Genomic DNA, 25,655 nt, shown 5'->3' on the forward strand with positions numbered 1-25,655 from the left:
AACTTTACTACCATAGATTACATTGATGTTTATGATTGGAGCAACACTGATAGCGATGATGATTTAGCTAGACAGTGAAAAACTCAAGTTATTTCTCTGTAGCAATTCAGAATAGAGTACCCATTTTCAGGCACCACCAAGAGTGCAGCACCTGTCCCAGCCAAAGTTGCTGTTGCACACCTATATTATTAAATGGTTAAAACGGGCAGACGGATGTGTCATCCTACTTGCACATTGCCCACGTAACAGCTTACAGAAGTAACAAAGATTTGATTTTCAGTATCTTGTTTAATTACTGCCTTTTTACTGCCATAAAGGATTTTTCATATGAACATGGATAATTGAGGTAACAAACTGAATAAGTCATAATTACATTATTATTTTGTGATGAGGCCATGGAGACTGCATGTCCCGTATACCAAAATACTCTGAATGTATCCCAGAACAACCTCCACAATTTTGTTAGTGGAGTTTGGTTTTATCTTGTAGTGGCAACTAGAAATATCTGAGGACTTCATAACAAATAAGAGCATTTACTGTAAAAAGACAAGACATACACTCATTAAATCTGAGTTCTATTACACTCTTGATACTATCAACACTGTTATTAATAATTCTGTCTACAGAAGTATTTTGTTGTAATACCGTTTAACAGTATATCCATTTTCTGAATAGTCAAAGAGAAAATCTCTCTCAATGTGTGAGTTGCTTGTAATGGCTAATGTTATGTACCCCACTTTGCTGCTGTGGTTTTTGTAGAACTTCTTCAGTAGAAACAGTATTGAGCACAGAACAAGTGTAGGGACTGACAGCATCAATGTGTACTTAATGTACGCAAGACAAATGAGTTCCAGCATCTTTGATGTGAAAAGCTACATTTGGAGTGAGTTTTTAAAGATAATAGGCACTCTACAAAAAGATGTATAACGGGAAAGGATGTTCAAGGACTGTAACACCCTATTTATAAAGGTAGCACGTTTTCGGAGGAAAACCTCTATTGTAAGAAAATTGCACGATAAGCAGCTACTATTGTTTATAGTAAGAACGATTGCGTAATATATCTGTTCCATACTTAAATGACATCTCATAATGATGAAAGCTGCTCAATTACAGGACGACTATCTGTGGTGGGAAAAGCATTAAAATAAACAGCAGTTGCAAATCCAGAGAGCAGCAACGCTAGGTCAGAATATCTAATGCATAATACAATAATGTATAAATGTAGACCTTCCGGCATTTACTATTGGTGAAAAGTTCTCACATTTCCCTGGTTGGTGGCAGTGTTAAAATGCTAGGACATTTCGAAGAATGCCACAGTTGCCATCTTTTGCCAAAGTATTGAGAGATTGCTGATGTCTTAATATCTATACGAGCTAAGTGCACCCTCCAGGGTGAGGTTGCAGTGCCAGTGAGCCAGAGGCTGTGCTCAAACTTTGTCTCTGTATTCCTGATGCATCTTGGTGCTGGACACTGCTGGGCGCACTCCTATACTATTGCCACTAGCACAGGATTCCGCGCCGAACTCAGTTGGTACTTGTCCCTATGGACTAGATTCTTCTGAATCCTAATTCATAAGGATTACTTTGTAATGCTGTCCCAATAGCCGATTGCTCGGCAAAGTACCTCGGTGTTCTGAAAGACAAAAGTATGGTCTTCCTTTATGCTACACTCTGCTGTCACTGATTTCTCTGTGTGTCTCAGTCGAACGCACCTGATGTGCTCGTCGCAGCCTCTGGCGCACCCACTACCACACTGCTGCAACCTCACAACCATCCCCACCTGACACCAAACGGTAGTCCCTCCCTACTTGACATCAAACAGTACTCAGCCGCTGCCAACCAGGTGGATGGAGTGCATCCCTAGCATAAATATTACAACGTCTGTAATTTCTCGTCACTTCCCCAGATGACGACGAGTATGTCACTCTTCAAAATGTTGCGGTATTTTAGCACAGCCACCTGGCTGGAAACTTGAAAGCATTTCATCAACTCTAAAATAAATTGGCCACAGTTTGCAGAATCATTCAATTGATGACATAGTGACATGTTTTGTTGTAAGGGGGGGGGGGGGGGGGGGGAGTCAAAGGGTTATTCAATTTGGCTTAATTTAAGGTTGAGAGAGTCGCCTATACTCTGACACTTCGAGAAGATATGTATTTAGGGAAGACTTGTACGTCTACTTTTCCAGAAACTTATGGCAATTTACAAGGTTTCATCTACACTAACAGAGGGAGTATCACCTGAACTAATCAATATGTGCAGTGTATTTTTGGGATGAGATTAGACTAGACAGAAATGAAATGAAGTAGTATATTAGTGTTTGGTAGAAGAAAAGTGGCACCTCTGATTAGGGATAATTATTTTGCATAACAGTTATGACACACAAGCATGCAAGCAATAGGTATTAGTGGGAATAAAGTTATTTTTATCACATTGGTGAAGCAAGTACTAAATGTACCAAAGCTGAATTTTTAGTAAGTAGATAGCTATCATGAACAGTTTTATCTTTGACTGCTTAAGCCACATGGGCCGGTAGTTGTCTTTTTTGGTTAACACTGATATTTTGATGTTAGATAAAAAGCAAATTTAATAACATTTTGATTATATCAATTAAAATTCCTTACTATAAATAAATGTAATTGAAAATAAAACAAAAGTATTAAAACAGAAAGATTGAATATCCAAGAACCAAGTTTCTACATTGGTGAAATGATGTTAATTAAATGCAAGACAATGACTCTCATAAATGAATCTCTGATGAAGAATCTCCTACCATATTTTATTTGCTTTCACTTAAATATCAATATTAATTTCTATATAGAAAAAAATCAAATGCTTTTTTTCAAGCTAAGTTGGTTAACTTTTAAAAAAAATGTTGTGTACAGAGAAATAAAGCGAGATGTGGCATTTTAATAACAAGTTTGCAGAAATTGAAATATTGTTGCTGCTTGGTTGAATAATATCATAGGTGTGTGCGATACAAATAAAATAACATGTTACTTCTGCATTGATGATTAAGGAGAAAAGTAGGCAGCAGTCCTTAATAACAACCGGTGTTTTGGTCTCTCAACTTATTTCTCCAAGGAACCAAAGAAAAATATTTAGAACAGTAGTGATGTTTAATTTTTGACCTACATTCACTTACCGAACAAATCGACAAAGCATAGTCCTCGTGGCTTGTCGGGTTAAGTCGCATGAATTTAGTTTTCAATTAGTCACAGAACAACGGAAATTAGCACCGGTGAGGCAAGCAACAACGCTAGTTCCACTCTCAATGGTAACCTGCATCATTGAAACAAATGATATTTCATAGGTTGTGTGTTACCATTTTGAAGAGATGAATGATGTCTGCATCTTTGTGATTAAACGAGTCACAAAATTTTCTTTGGTCTTTGTTTCATACATCTCTTGTCACTATTCATCAAGCTGAAGAAAGACCACAAATATCCAAGAAGACACAAGTTATTTACAGTGGAAAAGTTAGACACCTCCTCCTGTGTAACTCCACAAACCATTGTACCTGTGAGTAGGATTTCTTCCTGTTTCACACTAGCATGGGGGCACAGGAGGGGTGATTTCTTAAACAACTCTGTGCAGCCCGTAATTAGTCAAACCTTGTCTTCTACAATAACAATATGTAGGGGGGTTGTATAGTTATCACTTAAAGGTGGTTCTCAAAACTCTAGAAGTGGGTTTACACGGGATAGTTTGTGTCTACCTTCAAGCATCTGCCTGTGCAGTTTTTTCAAATCTCTGACACTTTCCTGTGAGTGGGAAAAGAAACACCTGTGACCATTTTTGTTGCTTTTACTTTTATACATTCGATATAAATACCCCTGTAAGTCCTGCATGGTATGTGTTGCGCACACTTCAGCTATATTTCCTTCTCATCCCATCCATTAAGTCTCCCATGCCCCCTGTCCGGACAACTTTTCCAAAATCTACCTCTTTTCTTAAATCTCTCCAGTCCTTTTCCTTCCCCTTCAAACCTACTGCCTGAAGAAGGAGCCACTAGCTCTGAAAGCTTGCCTAATTATACCCTCCTTTTATGTGTGTGTTCTGCTCCCACTTGTTGAGTAAATTTTTTGTCTTTCCAATTACATTACACTTTAGTTTGGGTCGCACCAGTGCTTTGCAAGCAATAAATGTAATAAATGCAATTGTATATTTCTGATCATATTTCCTTTCACAAAACAACAAAGTTTCTTATATACACATACAATACATGTCTGCACTCGCCGTTGCTTCCAAACACACCTGTACTGTACAACTGTGTTCAATGAATGGAAGATGCTGCATTAAGAAAAGTCATAACTTACTTCACTAGCAAAGATCACGCAGTAAGACAAACGAACAAATTATCTGAAATAATCAACAGGAAAATGAGACAATATTATTCATATTTCAGTGCTTCGCACGAAATCTGGAAAGTGTACGCACCGTCATAGAGCAGATGTCACACTGGGTATCGGTGCATTTCTTCTTGAGGTCATCTGGCAGTGACATCCTTTCAACCGAAGAGCCTCCAGCGGCACCTTAGACATACGACAGAAAGTATTGCAGGTGAACACTTCTGCTCCCCACTCAAACACAGACTGGGTATCACAGAAGTGGCTTACATAAACAGCCAACAATTCTTTTTTTTTACTGCCTTACTAAAATGAACTGTGTGTGGCAGGAGGAGACAATGCAACATGGTGTAATCGCTTAAAAGGCAGCATCAGGGAGAAGACAGTAGTCAAGGCATTTAGCTGTTCCATGGATAGCCCTCAATGACAGGAAATGTGGCCAAGGAAAACCTGGAAACAGGACATCTACTGAAGGAAACCCCCAGAATTATACTCTTTAAAGGTTTATGGCACCTTACTGTTAGGATCAGTACTAAGAGACCTAAATTAGTACCAAAATTTATAAAATATTACACACAAGCTGTTATAAGACAACAATAAATAATACAAATATTTTATCAAAAGTAAAAAAAAAAATAAAAGAATCCTTGCTTATATGGTTTACTTGACTGCATGACAGAAGCCCTGCCATCAGTACATACTGCATCTTTACATGAATTTCACTCTTTCCAATATTGTTTTCGTTCTACAAACACAACTTCAAACCCTCCAACCATGCGAAATGCATGCTGAGTAAAATCAAAGCTCAATTAGAATCACTGAACACAAGCAATTTACAGCATTTTTCTTGCATGCATTTTATTTGCTGTAAAAGCAAAGAAACAAAGCTTTATGGTCAAAATAATGTGTGAATGTCAATACAAATATTATTACTCAAGTGCAATTTTTGGAATCTGCACATCAGCTGTCAATCATTATTCAAGTTTGCAAAATCATTTTAAGAAAACTTTTTTTTGACAGTGGCAAAAATATGCTTAAACACGTTCTTTAACAACTGTTAGGTTTCCACTACAACTGCTACAATAATTAACTCTGTGCACCATCAACTGCCTAGGGCAAAAAGTTTAAAAGACAGAGAGAGACAAAGTGAAAAATAAAAATATCGCAGGCATCAAAAATTAACATAATCTCCAAAAGAGGTGGTGCCACTCACTCACCGGGAGGCTGGCCAAGGGGAGGGCACCTGTCAGGAGGCGGAGGCCGAGGGCCGGGAGCCGCCCGCGGGGGCGGAGGGGGCGGTCTCACCAGCAACAGCTGCCGCAGCACGGGCGGCGGCACCCCGCAGCGTGCAGCGTATCCCCTGCACGCAGGAGGTGGGGGCGGAGGGGGAGGTCGTGAAAGGAAGGCTGCGGCAGCAGCTGCGGCCCTCGCAGCACCGGATGAGGGTGGTGGAGGGGGTGGTGGGGCAGGAGGCAGCAGGCCGAAAGGGGGTGGCGGGGGAGGCCGCATAGGTGGCAGAGGTGGGCCATAGCGCGGTGGTGGGGGCGGCGGGTAGCGGCCGGCTGCTGGGCCACTGATCCCGGGCTGGCCGGGCGGGGGTGGCGGAGGTGGCGCCGGAGGCATCGGACGATGCGGGCCGTAGCCACTTCCGCCACCGGGAGGCATCCTCGGTCCCATGTCATGTCCCTGCCTTGGTCGAGGTGCCTGACGCATATCTGAGCCCTGAAAGAAAAGCAAACAAAATCTCCGTCACAAAAGCATCTCTGTCACAGAAAGCAACTGTTAGATGCCCGGAGAGGCATTCACAATGTAAGCATATCAGTGCTATGATAACAGCAGATACAGTCACACTGTGAGTGTGCATCTGGAGACCTTCAGCAGACAACTTGCTATGTAACATATTCGCATCACCTGACGATCTTTCGGTTCTATGTCGAAAATGGCAATGATATCTTTTGTATCACCTAAGGATGAGAAACACAACAAAATATTTTACAAGGCAGTCACTGTATTTCCCATTAGGGAAAACTTTTTTTTGACAGTGGCAAAAATATGCTTAAACACGTTCTTTCCCATTAGGGAAATACAGTGCCATACACCCAGGTGGCCGTTTCAGATATTTTCCCATCTCAACAATTTTTTACATTATTAGTGGAACAAACAATTGCATATGTGAGCCAGTTAATGGAAGGAACATGGTTGGGGCAATTAAATAGGTTCTCAAGTGAAGGGACACAGATTAGCGTGAAATGAAAGTAGTTCTGCACCAGTTGCTGTACACGAAACATAAGAATATTGGATTAAAGGTTCTTTTTATACTGTTACGACAATCTGTTGCAAGCAGGAATATTTTTCACCTTTCACACAGCTCACAGAAATATAATCACCAGGTCTACAAAAGCAACCAGTTGCAGACTACTTCAACTGCATCATGATACCTGTTCTTTGACTGGTACTGCCTTTTGTTATCAGTTTCTAGAATTATTCTTAAAGAAACATTAGCCAATGTAACAACTGCTGTCCTGAATGGCTGAGCCAACATGATCACACTAAGATAATTTCGTGCAAGTACTTGTTGGGTTCTGCAGTTTGCCGTAATACTGCTACAAATACATCATGTTTGTTGAGTCAGCAAGAAATTTTGGGAACTTGAAAGGAAGAAATTACACAATAACTCACCTCGCACTTCCTTCTTGGGAGGATAACTGTCCTTTATGTCATTATTATTTCAAAATATATAAGCCACCACAGTAAAAAAGCAAATATGAATAATAAATATTGACATTTGATCCCTTTTCATATGTATTACTCTTTAAGATACATCAATTACATATGTGCAAGTAACACTTTAAATAATGGCATAAATGGCTGCTTTCTTAGGCCTGATATTCTTCTGAGTGGCCGGACTCCAAAGTGTTAACTGCGCTACTCACTTCTCTACGTCCAATCCATCTTTAGTTCCCACTCTGTGCTCATAATCTCTGGACTGAAATGACTGAGTGTTTTTTTTTTGTCTCTGATGCCTCCCACTGCGTCTGTCTCTCCTCCTCGGAACACAACAGTCCCTTTCTTATCCTGGGGTTAATATGACATTCCCTTCCTTTCCAACATTCTCCAACCTATCCCTCATCCACCTCCACAGCTAAGTGGTCAGCGTGATCACTACATGGATGATTAATTGAGATGGGTTATGGGACCAAACAGCAAGGTCATCAGTCCCGCGATTCTGAAATTAGTCACACAAGAAAGAGGGTCTGCTAAATGTGGATGGATCCAGTCAGGGGAGTCAAATTACAAAATAAGGAAGATTAAACAGACATAATGAAAGGCAAAAAAGCTGAGACCAAATCTAAAATCTGGAGAAAATGGGGGCAATCTTTCCATGGAAACATGGTCATGGGGTCCCAGATCGAGAAGACTGAAAAAGAGGTCCCAACCACAACTACCTTGCCCCTGCTCCAAGACTAAAGTACAACCTTATATCTGGAAATAAAAACCACTTTCACGGAGGAAAGTGAGGACCAGTTCAAACATCCGTGAATCGTCTCCTAATACTAAATTCAAGGAATCAGGATGACTATACTTAGCATGAAGGGCAAAAAGAAGGAGACATTCCACCAATATGTGGGATACCATCAGTCTGGCTCCACAACCACATCTTGGGAATGGGGGTCATTAAGTAGGAGGAAACAACGAGTGAGCCTTGTATGACCAATATGTAGATGGCATAAAACAGTGGACTCCTTCCGAGAAGAGTGGAAGGAAGAGCGCCAAACTGCAGTAGACTTCTCGATTGTGCCGAGTTTATTACTATGAGCAGTAGCGCACCAGATGTCATTCCATTTTTGGGCGACGAGAGATTTGACGTAGATCTGCATATCCGCAGCCGATATCATGAAAGGAAATGAAAGGTACGTACCTGCTTTTCTAGCCAAACGGTCAGCCAGTTGATTCCCTGGGATGTCCACATGACTTGGGACCCAGAGGAAGACAATGAAACAGGCAGCATGACCAAGGGAAGAGAGAAGATTGTGGAAAACAGAGACCAAAGGGTGAAGAGAGTAGCATCGGTCGTTAGCTTGCAGGCTGCTCATTGAATCTGAACAAATTAAACAACCGTGGAGGGAGGCCTGAGAAACAGAAAGGAGAGCTCTGCGAGTGGCTAGAAGCTCTGCTGTGAACACACTACATGATCCAGGCAATAAATGGTGTTCGAAGCTAGTAGGAAATGTGGAAGCATATCCCACTTTATCGACTGTCTTAGAACCATCAGTGTAAAAGATAGTGGCACCTTACTATGCAAGGATGGCACATACAAGACGCTGGAAAACCATAAGGGCGACAGAGATCTTAGGACCCTAGAATAAATCAGTCCTAATCCATGGTTAGGCACCATCCAAGGGAGGTATGGGAGGAAAGACACGGGGTGCATTCCAGTGAGTGGAGATGGAGATCCCTACAGTGGGAAGTAAGATGCATGTCAACTGGCAATCCCACTCATGGGCAGGTTTCGGGGGGGAGGCATCCCTCATTGCCAAAGAGCACAGGATACATGGGATGATCAGGGAATTGGCGAATGGCAATTAAGTAACTAGGAGTTGGCCCCATTGTATGTGTAGAGGAGGAACCACTGCTTCTGTGAGGAGACTATCAACAGAACTAGTGCAAAAGGCACCAATTAGCGGACACCTCACTGTGGTGAACAGGGTCAAGCAGTTTCAAAGTAGAAAGCGCTACTAAGCCATAAACCTGACCACCACAATTTGGTCTGGATAAGGCCAGAGTGCCGGCCGGAGTCGCCGAGCGGTTCTAGGCGCTGCAGTCTGGAACCGCGCAACCGCTACGGTCGCAGGTTCGAATCCTGTCTTGGGCATGGATGTGTGTGATGTCCTTAGGTTAGTTAGATTTAAGTAGTTCTAAGTTCTAGGGGAATGATGACCTCAGAAGTTAAGTCCCATAGTGCTCAGAGCCATTTGAACCATTTTTGAAGACCAGAGTATGGTAAAGATGGAGAAGAGTGGTACGGTCTGCACCCCAAGATGTGTGGCCAGGAGGCAGAGTGCATTAGGCATATGCATGCACGTAGTCTTTAGGTGACAATATGGGGCAGACATGTCAGCTTTTTATCAAAAATAAGGCCCAAGAAATGAGACCTTGCTACAACATTGACGAGCTGGTCATCTAAATAAAGTTCTGGATCACAGTGTACTGTAGGTCGACGACAAAAATACAGAATCCGCATTTTGGAGGGAGAAAACTGGAAGCCATGGGAACTGGTCCATGCAGAGGCCCATTGGATGGCGCCTTGGAGCTGGTGCTCAGCAGGAGCCACCAAGTGGGAGCTGCACGAGATGCAAAAATCGTCGATGTACAACCAGAGGCCCAACAGAGGTCACAAGCCGATTGATGGCAATGAGGAAGAGTGTGTCACTTAGCACAGAATCCTATAGGATACCATTTTTCTGAATCCGAGGGGCGCTGATTGAAGTGCCAACTTGAACCCGGAAGAGCCAGTGAGATAAAAACTCGCAGATAAAAATCTGAAGCGACCACAGAAGTCCCAGTCATGGAAGGTAACTAAAATGTGATAGTGCCAAGTCATTTTGTATGCCTTATGAATGTCGAAGACTGCGATAAGGTGCTGGCAATGAGTAAAAGCCTGTCGGATGGCTGTTTCCAATATGAGTAAAAGGTCTAGTACCTTCCGCCGTGGAAGTCTAACACGCGGCAGAACAAATGGACGTGGTCAGCCCATAGAGGGCTCCGCCTCTGCAGCGGCTATTCCGCGCAGCAGCTCTCGCACAGCGAGGGCGCCACTGCTAAGCCACGTGCAGACAGCGGCCAATAGCCGCTCCCTCTGGTTTCGTATATAGGGACCCGCTCTGCCCTGGTCAAGCCAGTCTGGTACTCGCTCTGGATTTTGTTTCTCTCTCGGCGGTACTGTGTTCTGGTCATTGCTCGTTGTTGGCGTTTGCCTGGCTCTGGTTCCGAGTGGATTTACGTTTGGTGTTTGATGTTGTGGTTTCCACAGGCCTCCGTTGTTTGTCTCTTCCTCGTTGTGTCGCTCATAGTCGGTCGTGGTCAGTCGTCGTCAGTTGTCGTTGGTCTGTCGTCCGACTCGTCCAGTGTTTGCCCGGTGGTGCATGCTCCGCCGCCGCCGGCTTGCCCGCCTGGTGGCTCCAATCTGCGGCCCGGGGCGTTCCCGCTGTTGGTTGTGGTTACTACAGAAGGTCAGTTGGAGATCGTTCTGCCTGAAAGCCACACTGATACAGGGACAAAAGGCCCGAGATTCGAGTACCCAACATTATCTGAAGCTAACCATCCTCTCACGCAGTTTACATAGTACATTCATCAGGATAGCTGGGTGGTAACTGTCTAGAGATGTTGGGTCCTTCCCACCCTTAAGGACGGGGATAACTATTCTGTCTCACCACTGTGACAGAAAAGCACCTGTGAGCCAAATGCGGTTGAAGTCCCTGAGATGTTGCCTCTGGGGAACCTCCAAGTGTTGGATCATCTGGTTGTGGATGGAATCCGGGCCTGGGGCCGTGTCTCGTGAAGCGGTAAGAGCCTGTACCAATTCCCATTCAGTGAATGGTTCATTATAGAGCTCAGCATGGTGTGGGATGAAACAGAGAGGGCTCTGTTCAACTCAACAATTGGCCCTGCTGAATGCCCAACATTGGGGCCGGTCTGCTTGGCGGCAGCAGGGGAATGATAGAATCACCGGAAAGTGATGACTGTCACAAAGGTCATCATGTGGGTTGGGGAAACATCATTGAGGAGGCACAAATCAAGGTCCTTAATAAGTTGGTCAGTTAGGAGACTCCTACCCATTGAAGTGACACTCCCCCACAATGGGTGGTGGACATTGAAGTCCCCTATGAGGAGAAACAAGGGCGGGAGTTACTGGATTAAGATAGACAGTGCAACATAAGGAAGTGACCTACCTAGAGGGAGGTAGACATTCCAATTGGTGAGTGCTGGAGTCATTTGCACTCAAAATACTATTTCTTCCAGGTTGGTATGTAGTGGGATCCAGTCACTAATAATATCGGAGCGAACCAGAGTGCAGACCCCACCAGATGCTATGCCGGGGCCGGCACAGTTCTGAAAAAATGCCTGATAACCACCGAATGTTGGAGAGTGGTCATCAGGGAAATGCATTTCTTGAGGAACAACACATAATGCAGAATAGGAGACATGACGTTTCATTTCCGGAAGGTGACAATAGTATCCGTTGCAATTCCACTGGATCCTCATGTGGTGAGAGATCAGGTTAGACATAAAGAAGGAGGAGGACATTTCACTCAGTCTGTAGTCATTACTGACCAGGATGGGGTGACATCCATAAATAAGACGTCAGACTCAGGTTGTGAGGGGGGAAATGGCAGCTCTGGGATCTCGGGGAGGGGGGGGGGGGGGAGTGGTAGCCTTGTCTTGGGACTTATGTTTCTCCTCCTCCTCCTCCTCCTATTTCAGAGGTGGAGGAGGGCAGGGAAGGGAGTACAAGCATCTGAAAGATCTGGAACCGAAAGAGGGCAACCTTGGGGCACACAAACGGTATGTCTTGTGGCTGAATCTGGTTGGAGTCCTCTGACCTGAGAGACACCGGGGAAATGGGTCCCCAGGAGGGAGCCCTAACACCGGCAGGTGCTGTAGAATGGGGGCACTTCTTTGGCCGTGGAGGAGGAGCAGCTCCCAGATGGGAGGTCATGGGAATGAGGTTGGGGTAAGGAAGAGGTAGGAGGAGGAAATAAAGTAACAGTGGCAAACATTGAAGAATCTGACACTGGATGGAATCTCTCATATTTTTGGCGAGCCTCAGCATAAGACAAGTGATCAAGGGAATTTTATTCTTGCATCTTCTTCTCTCTCTCTTGTAAGCCGGTCAATCTGGTGAGTGAGGGGAGTGGCCTTCAGCACAACTGAGACATGCACGTGGTGGAACACAGAGGCTTCCCTCATGGAGTGGAGGAAGTCTTGTTCAACAGGCAGCCTGACCACATCTTTCTACAAGACTCCACTTCACTTTGGCAGTGAATGTGTCCCAATTCTGTCCTAGTACAGACGAGGCAGTGGGGAAAGTGTTTCATCCCAAGACAGCAAGCCTGGCCTTCCTCCCATGGTGTAGCCAAGGAAGGGAAGGTTGACAGCTCATATGAAGAGATGGCTGTATGAGAATGGCCAGATTTCTTCAGCTTGATACACTTCATGTGCCAAGCTTCTGCCCTGATACCACCCACTCTGAACAGAGGCTCTCCCCATGGGCACCACCCAGCCACAGCTAGGGCTGTCTGGCATGCTCCAAGGAGACAAACAACCACTCCTCAGCATACATGGGGAAGGAACAGTTCAGCTATCAGTAATGTGATCCATGTTGTCAAGAGGGGAAGGAAGGGGGGAGAGGAATCCACACCATTGATGTTAGGGAGGACATTCTTCCCCAAATAGCAAGCATTACAGGAAACCAGGTGGATAGCCAGGTTGATATAAATCAGAAAACCACGAGGGGGGAAGGAGGGGGTAACGGGGAAGGAGTGAGGATAGGGAGGGAGAGCAGGGTGAAGGAAATACAGCCAGGGAAGGGAGAATTGCAAGCATTACAGGAAACCAGGTGGATAGCCAGGTTGATATAAATCAGAAAACCACGAGGGGGGAAGGAGGGGGTAACGGGGAAGGAGTGAGGATAAGGAGGGAGAGCAGGGTGAAGGAAATACAGCCAGGGGAGGAAGAATTGGCTGCAATAGCTCGGGGCCCCATGTGCGCCACTCGTGAACTCATGAAAGAACTGTGAGCCCCTGAGGGGGGCTCCTTATGTGGAGGATATGGGTTCAATTCCTGATAAGGCATGGGTTTTTTCCTCACTGGGAGGATTGGGACAGTGTGCACTCATCTTTGTGACACTAGCTGACTGGTGACGTGCTGATCACGTGTCTCACGATCACAGATTAGACTGATCCTCGTACTGTCTTGTAGGCAGCAGTCACCCAGCCGGGACAGCCCTAGGCCTAATTCTTGAGTGAAGTTTACAATTTTTTAACATTATCTTTCAGTCTTCTAGAATGACATTATTTCTTTTCTATAACGTTACCTTATTGTTGTTGTTGTTGTTGTTGTGGCCTTCAGTCCTGAGACTGGTGTGATGCAGCTCTCCATGCTACTCTATCCTGTGAAAGCTTCTTCATCTCCCAGTACTTACTGCAACCTACATCCTTCTGAATCTGCTTAATGTATTCATTTCTTGGTCTTCCTATACGATTTTTACCCTCCACGTTGCCCTCCAATGCAAAATGTTGTTTATAACTCAGCTAGACCTCCAGAATAGAAGTAATGTGTATAAACAGTGTCAACCTACAATTAAAATGGGAAGTAACTCACAGGTGAATTGTGAGGTAGGCTCCCATTAGTGGCTCCGGGCTGTTGTGGCCTCTGGGGCTGTGGGTGTGTCTGTGGCGGCTGTGGTTTCTGTTGTTGATGCTGCGCCTGCTGCTGTGGCGGAGGTGGAGGGGGTGGCGGCGGCGGAGGAGGTGGTGGAGGCTGTGACGGTTGTTGTGGCTTCTGCAGCTGCTGGTGCTGCTGGAGCTGTGGTTTCTGTTGTTGCTGCTGCTGCTGCTGCTTCTGCTGAGGCTGCATTTGTTTCTGCTGCAGTTGGGCCTGTTGTGGCTGGATTTGCTTCTGTTGTTGGGGTTGCTTTGGCTGCTGCTGTGGTGGTGGTGGATGTTGTTGTTGTTGCTGCTGCTGCTGCTGCTGGTGCTTTTGCTGTTGCTGCTGCTGTTGCTGTTTTTGATTATGTTGCTCCATGGGAGAGCACGATGGAATGGGAGGACCATCAGACGTGCCTGATGCTGTTGAGACAGTCATCACTTTACTGCTACCTGGAACAAAGATTTAGTCTGATGCAGGATGATTCTCTCTCTCTCTCTCTCTCTCTCTCTCTCTCTCTCTCTCTCACACACACACACACACACACACACACACACACACACACACAAACACTCACTCACTCACTCAAATTGCGCCTGTCAACAAATCCACATCTCGGGGAAAAAGAACACCCAAGCTTTCAGGCTGAAGATTTTAGTGTTTTGCAGTGTGGCTGGCTCACCACATTTATTCTGTGGATCAGGAAGCTGCAGTTATTTGATGTAGCATTTTCATTATTTTCAGTGTTTTCTCTTTTTTATTTCAATTTTTAAACCTGACTACATGCATGATATTGTGTGTGTGTGTGTGTGTGTGTGTGTGTGTGTGTGTGTGTGAGAGAGAGAGAGAGAGAGAGAGAGAGAGCTAGCTTTGTATCTTTCATCACTATAGATTTGTGGAGATTTATTATTAACAATAATATTTTGTGATTCAAGCAATTGTTACAGGTGTACAAGGTGTGATTCAGAAGTTTCAAGACTGATTCATTTCTGAATAGTGGAGCGCGCGCAGACCGGTTCCGAAGGGTGGGGGAAATAGTGGGGGGTCTCAGGGAACGAACTGACACTGTGACAGTTGTCTCCAGAAACCTGGAGAGTGCACATCACTTGCAGCATTAGTGCTTGTCATTGACCTCGGTCAAAAAGTGGGAGAGGCGAAAATGGAGCAGCACTTTGAGCAGCATTATGCGATTAAGTTTTGCGTGCGACTGAACAAAACTGCCACGGAGACTCTCAGTATAATTCAAGAGGCCTTTAAGGAAGAAGCCATGTCCCGTGCAATGGTTTCCATGTGGCACAAACGTTTCAAAGATGGCCGTGGGAATGTTGAAGACGACAACCACTCTGGGAGGCCATCATCAAGCCAAATGGATCAAAATGTGGAGAGAGTGCGGGAACTTTTAAACAATGACCTTCGTCTTAGTACTAGATTAATTGCCAATGAACTGGGACTTAGAGTACGGTGTGGAGGATTGTGACGGAGAATTTGATGATGCAAATAGTGTGTGCCAAACTGGTGCCGAATGTTTTGTCGATGGATCATAAGAAACGGCGCACGACTGCGTGCCAGGAAATGCTCCAACGGTTGAATGTTGGTCCGAACCTTTTGGAGAAAGGTGTTACTAGTGATGAGACCTGGGTCTACAAACACGATCCTCAGTTGAAGCATCGAAGCTCAGAATGGCACACTGCTTCCTCGCTGAAGCCCAAGAAAGCTCACATGAGCAAGTTGTGTGTGAAGTGCATCTGATTGTCTTTTTTTTTTTTCCTTGATGGTAAAGGAGTGATTCACAAGGAGTTTGTTGCTCGTGGACATACTCGGGAGACTTTTACACTGGGGTGCTCCGCCACTTGAGGGATTGAGTTCGCTGCGTCCACACGGAGATCAAGGGCGACTGGATTCTCCACCATGACAACGTGCCTGCTCACACGTCATGCGCAGGCGCCGAAGTTTTGGTCAAGTTCAATGTGACAACACTGCCACAGCCACCCTACAGCCCCAACTTGGCTCCAAGTGACTTTTTCCTCTTCCCCTAAATCAAGACCGGCCTAAAAGGGAAGCAATTCGACTCCATCAATGCCATCCAGCAGGCTTCGACGAGAGCCCTTGACAGCATGACACTCGAGGCCTTTCAGAAGGGCTACGAACAGTGGAAGATGCACTGGCAGTGCTATGTTGATGCTGAAGGATTATATTTTGAAGAATTTTAGTCCACTGTACTTAAATATCCAATAAATTTCTAGTTTCGAGTTAAGTCTTGAAACTTTTGAATCACACCCTGTAAATATTCTTGACGGACTTTCAGTACTTTAATGTATACACTGTACAGTTATGAACATGAATTCTATACTTTATTTTCATTGTAATACAGATAATTACTTTACACTTAGTCTCAGGGGAAAAAAAATCTCTGCTGTGCGAGGAAGATTGTGGAATGCTTCATAAGCAATGTGCACCTCCCATCTTTTGTATGCACAATAGACAGTGCAGCTGACAAATGGGAAGGGGTTTAGAAGCCTACTGAGACAGTCCAGGTCAAAGTGTTGATCTGTTTAACTCAGCCAATATTCTTGTTAAAGTACTCAAAATCATAATTTGACTGAAAGTTCTGTAAACACAGTCTTCTGTGCAAACATCAAAGCAATTGTGACTGTTAAACTGGAGTTGGGCATGTATTTAGAGGTACATATGTCCAAAAAGCATTCCCAGGCCATCAATAATATAAGTACAAAACTAACTTCCCATAAATCCACTGCCAAAGTGAATCTGTACAATTTTGACAACAGTTTTCCATTTTTAATAATACGTAAATCTGATCTAGACGTGACATGCATTCATTCAAATAGCTCACTTTGTTTTTTAACCTACATTCCTTAACATGAACCTGTGTACATTCATTAAACTGTGTTGCATTGTTCGCTACAGAGAAGCTGAAGTAAAATTTAAACACTACTATCCATGTTTTTCTATTTTTGCGTACTTTCGACCATTAAGTTACAATTCAGAAACTATTCTGAGAAAGGTCCAGAAAAATGTTTTGGCCATACTATGATTTATCTTTTATGTAAACTAGACATACAGCCTTAGAGGAATGCAGTGACGATTTTGTACATATTTTTTGTTTTACATTTTATTATATATTTAAAAAGAAAGAGAAAATGGTTTAGTAAAATTCTAGGAAACTATATCAGAAAATTGAATTAACTCCTCTCGACAACTACAGAGACTCAAATACGTCACATTGTAACAAATCAAAGAAAACCTCAAGCTTGGCCTATCTGTACATACCAAAGACTTTTGGTTACAGGTACAACACTCAGAAAATGCACAGGTCTATTAAAAAGATTGCTTATACTATACGTCTGCGCCCTCTTCTGGAGTCTCGGGTGCAGTGTGGGAGCCACGTCAGGCATTACTGACGGAGGATAGTGAGAAAGTCCAAAGAAGGGCAGCTCATTTTGTATTGTCTTGAAACAGGGGTGGGAGTGTCACAAAAAGAATATACAAAGTGGAATGTCAATAATTCAAAACAATGTGTCTTTCATTGTGGCAGGATCTTCTCATGAAATTTCAGTCACCAACTTTCTCCTCGAAGCGTGAAAATGTTTTGCTGGTTCCCCACTACATACGGATAAATAATCAGCATAATAAAAAAAGATAAATCAGAGCTCACATGGAAAGTTTTAAGTGTTTGTTTTCATCAGACTGTTCAAAACTGGAACGTTGGAGAAATAGCTTGAACATGGTTTGATGAACCCTCTAACAGGCACCTAATGGTGAATTACAGAGAAATCGTGTAGATGTAGACATGAACGATGCTCAATGACCAATGAAGAGATGGAACAAGAAAGGACTGCCATGTTAGTTATCTACATCCCTCTCTCTAGGTCACTCCCACATTCATGCTCCATAAGAGACACTGTGGTGCACAGCAGAGGGTACTTTCTACAACTACTATTCCTTCACTTTTCCAATCAACTTAAAAACAGAACGTGGGAAAAATAATTGTCTATATATTTGTGCACGAGACCTGGTTTCCCTTTCTTATTTACGCAGGATTTATGCGAGATGTAAATTGGTGGCAGCAGGGTTGCTCTGCAATCTGTCAGAAAACTTTCTCAAGAGAGTTTCAAGAAAAGAACATCATCTTCCCTTGAGGGACCTCTCCGGGGGACACCACCTTGATGAAGCACTGTCCGTGCGGGTGGAGAGGCTGGCATATCCGCAAGAAGCTGAAGGCTATGCCGAAGGTAGAGGACCTACTGCTGGAAAGGCCTCAGCCGATGGATCAGACTAAGAGTGTCCCACAACGTCCATTCTTCCCTAACCACTCCTAGTCCTACCCTATTCCCTGACCCAACCCAAGGTGTGATGAGATTCATGATGAGGGGTGCATGGCACATGGTAAGATGTGTCGCAAATGGAGCCTCAGGGTTACCGGGCAACCTCCCTGAGTTATTAGCCTTACACCGTGCGGGGTATTCGTGGTGTGGACCTTCTAGATCCCCGAATCTCGTGGGACCAACATGGACACGACTACAGAAAAAGAAACTGAGGGGCAAATTGAGACCTCAGATACCCAAACATCGGGACTGAATCGATGGGAGGCACTTCCGCTACTGCATTAGGGTCTAGACCTCAGCCAGAAGTGGGAACTGTAACCGAGAAGCTAGACCAGATTAAGATCAAAGGCTTGTCTGAGGCCCAAAGGAGGAAGCTACTCAGGGGACAGAGGGAAAATGAAGGAAAACAACGACTTCCTAAACACAAGTGGAGGGAAGTAAAGGGACTAGAACCCAAGACCCCGTGGAAAAAACTGTCTCAGGTTGAAGGGGACACGCAGACCCCCACAACGTCAAAGACACGTAGTAAGTGGATAAGAGAGGAATCAAAGACTCCCTCCTCCCTGGATAAGCGACTCCAGAAAAAACCGAGGCAATAACTAGGGAAACAGACCTATAGTACTGCAGTCTCGGTTTTTAGGATGGCAGTTATCCAGGAAGTTTATCCACTGGTCAGAAAGTTTATCCACTGGTGGCCATTACCTCGCAGCAGGAGGAACTAGTACAGATGGTCGGTCCTCTTTGAAAAGATTGGGGGGGGACGCTGGCCCAGGTCCCAACTTCAGGCAGGTCTATCTAGATCGTGGTTCACTCATTTTTGTCTGTGAGGGGGTGCACACAGTAGAATGGCCCGAGGACAAGGTGCCTGTGATATACCCGTGGGAAGATGCGAAGTTGCTGGTCAAGACGGCAGCAGAGCTTCTTAAGACCGCAAAGATATCATTATGTGTACCCCAGATCCTTAAGGAAGTCTCTCCAAAGACTCTTGTTCGGGAAAATAGGGGCCCAGAACCCAAAAGTCCCGACAGAAGAGTGATTAACTAGAAGGTTGCTCTGGAAGGACGAACCCTGGTGGTGGAGGTCGGTGAGAAGTCCCTGAAGGCGATGTGGGAGCAGGGCCTGAAACTGTTTATAGGGTTCTCGCAGGTCACCGTCAGGGTTCTCAAAGACCCCAAAGATGGCAGTAGGACAGAGCCTGGAGGTGCTGAGGATTAATCTGCAGCACAGTAAAGGGGCCTCTGCTGCCCTGAGCCGCTGCCTGGGGAGACAGGAAGTGGATGTGGCCCAGATACAAGAACCCTATTTATACAAAGAGGGTGTATCGGGCCTCGGAGGCACTGGAGGTAAGCTGATCTATGCTAGGAATCTAAGACACTCCAGAGCATGCATCTATGTTAGAAACGGCATTTCTTTCATGCCAATGATGGATTTCTGCTCTAGGGACATAGTGATCTTAAAAATTCAGCAATGTGAGGAAGGTATCACGAGGGAAATTGTCTTGGACTCAGCATACCTTCCTTACGAAGACAGTTCTCCCCCTCCCTTGGAGGTGAGGAGGCTGATAGAGACTTGCCATCGGCAAGGTGACCAACTGCTGGTGGGGTGCGACGCCAATGCCCTCAACCTAGTGTGGGGCAGCAAGGACACCAACAGTAGAGGTGAGTACCATCTTGAATTCCTCTTAGCTAACAACTTAGAGGTCCTCAATAGGGGCAATGAACCTACATTCAGGAATAGCAGAAGGGAAGAAGTAATTGACATAACATTTGGTTCCATGACAATGGGTAGCTATGTCAAACAATGGCATGTGGTGTTGGAGCCATCCTCATCAGACCACATGTACATTAAATTCAAGGTTGAAATGCGAATCAGACAGACCATGACTTATAGAAATCCTAGGAAAACAGACTGGGGACATATAGGAGGGACCATGACTTAGGCTTATCAGAAATTAAAACCACGATAAGGAAGCCAGTAAAATTTGAGGAAGTAGCAGAGGCTGTTACCTCTGCCATAGTGACCACATATCAGGACAACTGCACAATCACCAGGAAGTGCACAAATAGGAGTGTTCCTTGGTGGAATAACAAACTGGAAACACAAAGAAAATAGGTACGGAGACTGTTTAATATTGCAAGATGTAGAGGATAATGGGCTAAATATCCTGAGGCCCTTGTCAGTTACAATCTTGCAATAAGACAAGCAAAGGAGGCATCCTGGAAGGCATTCTGTGAGGAAGTGGAAGGCACGGCTGCACAAGCCAGACTTCACAAGATTCTCACTAGAGTACCAACTAATCCAGGAGCTACGTTGAGGAAGGAGGATGGGGAATATACAAAGACAGCACATGAGACATTGGAATTGCTCCTCAAAACTCACTTTCCTCAATATGCTCTGCCGGATAACACAGACCAGTATGTAACACCAGAGAGACAACGGTTCTCACTCGAAGAGAGGACTGGGAATTGGCCAAGGAGTGTGTGAACTTCAACAAAATCCAGTGTGCAGTGGGAACATTCCAGCCGTTCAAGTCACCTGGCCCAGATGGAATTTTTCCAGCTCTCCTGCAACAGGCAGGAGGAAAGCTTATAAGAATCCTATGCAGGCTATTTAGGGTTAGCTTAGCAGTAGGAATCATTCCGAATGTTTGGAGGGCAGTGAAGGTTGTCTCCATTCCAAAGCCATGGAGAATTGATCATACCAAGGCCAAGGATATGAGTCTGTCCTCTTTCATTCTCTAAACATTGGAGAAACTGGTTAATGTAAATGTTGGGGAGAGGAGGCTATGTAAGGTCCCTCTACACCTGAACCAACACGTGTACCAACCAGGTAAATCATGTGAGACAGCTCTCCACCAACTCGTCGGGAAGGTGGAAAAAGCACTTCACTTCCAAGAAATAGCCCTCTGCATCTTCCTGGATATCGAGGGGGCCTTTAGTAACACGACCTTCGATTCCATGGTAAGGGCAGCAGAGGTGCATGACCTGGGGACCACTATATGTAGGTGGACCAGAGCCATGCTTAGTGGAAGGAAGGTAGAGGCTACCATGATGAATGAAAAGATGGTAATTAAGACCACTAGAGGCTGCTCACAAGGAGGAGTTCAGTCTCCTCTATTGTGGAATCTAGTGGTGAATGAACTCATTGAGGAACTAAATTCCAGACAATGCTTCTGCGAAGGATACACAGATGACCTTGTCATAGTAATACTTGGCAAATTCACTGACACAGTCAGGAATATGGCACAAGGAGGGTTGGACATTGTGCAAAAATTGTGCCTTAAACAGGATCTGAGAGTTAATCCTAAGAAGACTGTTGTGGTGCCATTTCCGAAGAGACATATTCAGCATGCAAGTTGGGATCTAAAGCTCGTCGATGAAACTCTACCTGTGAAGGGAACAGTGAAATATCTAGGGGTAACCTTGGATGAGAAGCTAACTTGGACCCCTTATATTAACAGTATCTGCTCCAAGGCAAAAAGCACTTGAGTGAGTACTGGGAGGGCTTGTGGCAAAAACTAGGGCCTAAGCCCCAGGGGTATGCACTGGATATACACCACAGTGGCTAGACCTAGGATTTCCTATGAGGCCGTAGTGTGGTGGAAGAAGGTACAACAGCAGGTTGTTGCTCAAGAGCTTGCAGATATTGGCCTGCTTAGCCATAATGGGTGGAATTAGCAGCACACCAACTGCTGGAATGGAAGCCATGCTGGATATGCCTCCAATTCACCTTTGGGTTAAGATGGAGGCAGCAACTGGGGCATACAGACTCAAAACTGGCCAAAACTGGGTCTCATTCGGATATCCAGAATCACACACTAACATAGTGAGTGAGGTAAATATAGGTATAGTTGGGGAAATGCCCGCTGACTATATAATAAGTCCAAACTGCCAGTTCGACACCGTACGGGGGACATCGTTTGGTTCGCCGATGGGTCAAAAACAGATCAAGGCGTTGGGGCAGGGTTGTATGGGGTTCAGCCAAGACTGGAGAGCAGCATCTCTCTAGGGAAACTGGCCTCTGTATTCCAAGCAGAAATTACTGCAATCAGGGCATGTGTGGAGGAGAATATGAGTATATGTTACAATGACCGTAGCATCTACATCTATTCAGACAGCCAGGCAACCCTGAAATCATTGGCAGCTCCTGCAACAAGATCTAAGATTGTTGCAGATTGCCACAGGGCGCTGGTGGAGCTAGGGAGAAGCAATAGGGTGTACCTAGTGTGGGTCCCTGGCCACTCAGGGATCTGTGGCGATGAACAAGCCGATAGATTGGTTAGGATGGGGGCAACAACTCCATTTATTGGACCAGAACCTGTCTTGACAATCACCAAGGCTATTATCAGAGTAAAACTGGCTTAGGAAACAGCACAGAGGATATTGGACCAAGGTCCATAAACAAAAACATGATAAGGTACTGATGCCCAAGCCATATTGTAAAAGAAGCTCTGTAATACTGAGATCAAACAGGAAAGAGATCAAACTCATGACTGGACTGATGAGCAGCCATGGAAACTTCAAGAAACACCTACACAAAATGGGAATAATGGAAGAGGACCCTAAATGTAGGATCTGTGATGAGGGTGAAGAAACTGCATCACACTTAATCTTTAAATGCATGGCATTGGAGAGTAAAAGATACAGAATCTTCGGGACAACTAGACCTGAAGAAATTGTGTCTAACAAAAAACTGGTAGAGAGACTACTTGCACTATTTAAGGGCACTGGTTGGCTTTACTAGATATACAGGGAGCGATACCACACAATAAACCTAGTTTCGGTGCGGGCAGTGGCGGGTTAGACCTAAGCTGTTTTAGCTCTCCTGTTAAAATCAATCAATCCCTCCAGGGATTCCCATTTGAGTCCACAAAGAAACTGTTATACTCAGATATTGATCAAAGACATATGCAAGTAATCTAAAAGTACAGCTCTGAATTGCATTGATGTCTTTCTTTAATTAGACCTGGCAGGGATCCAGAGCACTTGAGCAGTGGTCCTGCAAGTTTTCTGTATGTGGTTTCCTTTATAGATGAGCTACACACAACTGAAGTTGACCATTCACTTTCTCCAGAGCTGAACTTACATGCTCATTTCATTTCATATCAATTTGCAACACTATGCCTAGATATTTAATCGACGAGCCTGTGTCGAACAAGACCCTACTAATATCATATTTGAACATATGTCTTTCCTGTTCATCTGCATTAACTTATATTTTCCCACTTTTAGTCACGTCAACAAAGGAAAATTAGGGGAAAATATCCATATAGCTACAAATTTTTGTACAGTGCTAAGAGGGAGAGCCATGAACAACATCCTAAAAATCGTCACCAGTAGGGTGTGAGTGTGGGGTAAGGAGGGAGTGTTTAAAGGTCGCTTTTCTTAACTCAAAAACTGGAGCTTCTAACAAAAATATTACCAATAAAAATTTAAACTACATTATGATTCAGCAGACAGACAAACTGAAAAATCCAGTGAACTGATTAAAAGGACCTCAAGCAACACAAAATCTATGGTCAAGTTCAGAGGTAAGGTTTCAGAGGCTTTCAAGTTTAAAAAGTGAAGTGAGACAGTGAGCGACAAAGTGCATCAACGCTACGTGGAATACAGAGACGAGTCGCTAATAATACTAATGTAAGAAAAAATATGGACAGAAATTATTTAAATCGGTGCACACTGCTCTACACTGCCAGAGGGCAAATTGATTCTCAGTCATCATGTAAGGCAGCTGTTGTGTTCTTACAGCAAAGGCAAATTTTACCTGCTGTTCACTTTCCAGTTTACATACAGGCTATACCTCCACAGCATTTCCTGTTCAGTTCCCTTAAAAGTCATCACAGAACTCTTGACATATAGTGGAGTTATTTTCGGTTTAATAATTAAGTACTCATTTTCAGTTGTTAAGAGAGTTTTAAGATAAAATGTGTTCCCATAAACAAAGGCTGAAAAGCGTGTAATTTATAAGTGTGATGTTGTCAGTGACATTTGCAGTGTTGGGGATACGGAACTGGATTGCTAAATGTGGCACCTTGCCGCCATCTGCTGTTGACAGTGTATTGTAAAGCCATGCATTTGTGCTGTAATCACTTGGTGGTAAATTAATGAATGACTAGAAAGTTACTGAACCACACATGATTAACTGTGCTAGTAGATTTCGTAAATCTCTCCCAGTCAAGAGTTGCTGACAAAGTGAAGAGCACCAAGTTGAACCACTTATCTAACTTCCACAGTGTACCCTGCAAGATGGGCGTGAATACATCTGATGAAATGGAACTGATCATGTTCAAGTCTGTAAAAATAGTTCCTAGATTTACAGTGAAATATCTGAAGCTCCATAACATGAAAGGGACCGAACTGAGTTGCAGAGGGAGACAATTTAAGCCCTGGGCCTCTTCAGATGTTGGGTGAGGTATTTGATACCCCTCATGCTATGAAAAGTATCCCAGTCTTTGATAGTGCAGAGAATTAAATACATACTGACAGCATGTTATACTCAGGACAGGCTCTTCAGTGTGGTATTTAGTTGAAATCTCCAGCTGTTGCTAGTTAAAAAGCAGATTTCCTGGGATAAATAATCTGGACAGATAAAAAATCTACTCACCAAGTGGCAGAAGAACACACACATGAAAGACGGTTGTAACTGGCAAGGTTTCGGAGCTTGTGGTTCCTTCTTCAGGCAGAAGGGTTAGGACTGAAGAGGACTGGGAGAAGGGGTAGATTTTGGGAAGGTCACCCAGAACCACAGGTCAGGGGAGACTTACCATGCAGGATGAGAAGGAAAGATTGATTGTTGGGGGCTGCATTGGACGAGAATTGAAGGCCTGACAGCTTAAAGGTGGAAGACAGGGTAATATGCAGACAGAGATTACTCCTTAAAAACCATGCATGAGTTAATAAGAGTGAAAAGCTAAGCACATTGTACATAACAGAGGTGGGAGGGGTGGCTGTGAAAAATAGAATGGTAAGACGATGAAGGAGACTAAACCAGAGTGAAGCAAAGAGTAGTTATTGTGAAGAAATGCTGAGACTGAAGAAATTAACATACATTAAGGCCAGTTGGATAGTGAGAAGGACATGTCACGACTGTCATGTTGTAGAGCATGCTCTGCAAAAAAATATTGCAAGTTACCAGTATACACCCTCTGCCTATGCCCAACCATCACAGTTGATAAATTGGTAGCAGTAATGTCGATGTAGAAGGCCGAACAGTGTTTGCTTAACAGCTGGTATATGATGTGTTTTGTTTAACACGTGACTCTCTCTTCGATAGTATATGTTTTGCCAGTTACAGGGCTGGAATAGGTGGTGGTAGGAGGGTGCAGAGGGACGTCTTGTAGCAGGACGCTCACAGGGGTAGGAGCCACAGGGTAGGGAGATGGGTGCAGAAGGAGCATAGGGTCTGACAAGAACATTGTGGCGATTGGGAGGGCAATGGAAAAGTGTAGTCTAGGTGTTGTGGGAAAATTTTCAGACAGAATGGATCTCATTTCAGGGCATGATTTTAGGAAGTCACAGCCCTTTTGAAGTAGCTGATTA

The 25,655-nt window shown here is 44.3% G+C and overlaps 1 protein-coding gene across 1 annotated transcript in view; it reads right to left on the reverse strand.

Moving 5' to 3' along the window:
• The window catches only part of LOC124551041 (formin-like protein 20), a 99,985-nt gene that overhangs the window by 51,962 nt on the left and 22,368 nt on the right, over positions 1–25,655 (reverse strand). The window contains exons 3-5 of the mRNA XM_047125903.1: positions 13,730–14,226; positions 5,566–6,070; positions 4,440–4,534 (exon numbers count right to left, since the gene is read on the reverse strand). Coding sequence (XP_046981859.1) covers positions 4,440–4,534; positions 5,566–6,070; positions 13,730–14,212 — 1,083 coding nt within the window. The 5' untranslated portion in view covers positions 14,213–14,226. The remainder of the gene's footprint in view (positions 1–4,439; positions 4,535–5,565; positions 6,071–13,729; positions 14,227–25,655) is intronic.

This window comes from Schistocerca americana, chromosome 9 (genome assembly GCF_021461395.2).
Source record: "Schistocerca americana isolate TAMUIC-IGC-003095 chromosome 9, iqSchAmer2.1, whole genome shotgun sequence".
Taxonomy (NCBI): Eukaryota; Metazoa; Arthropoda; class Insecta; order Orthoptera; family Acrididae; genus Schistocerca; species Schistocerca americana.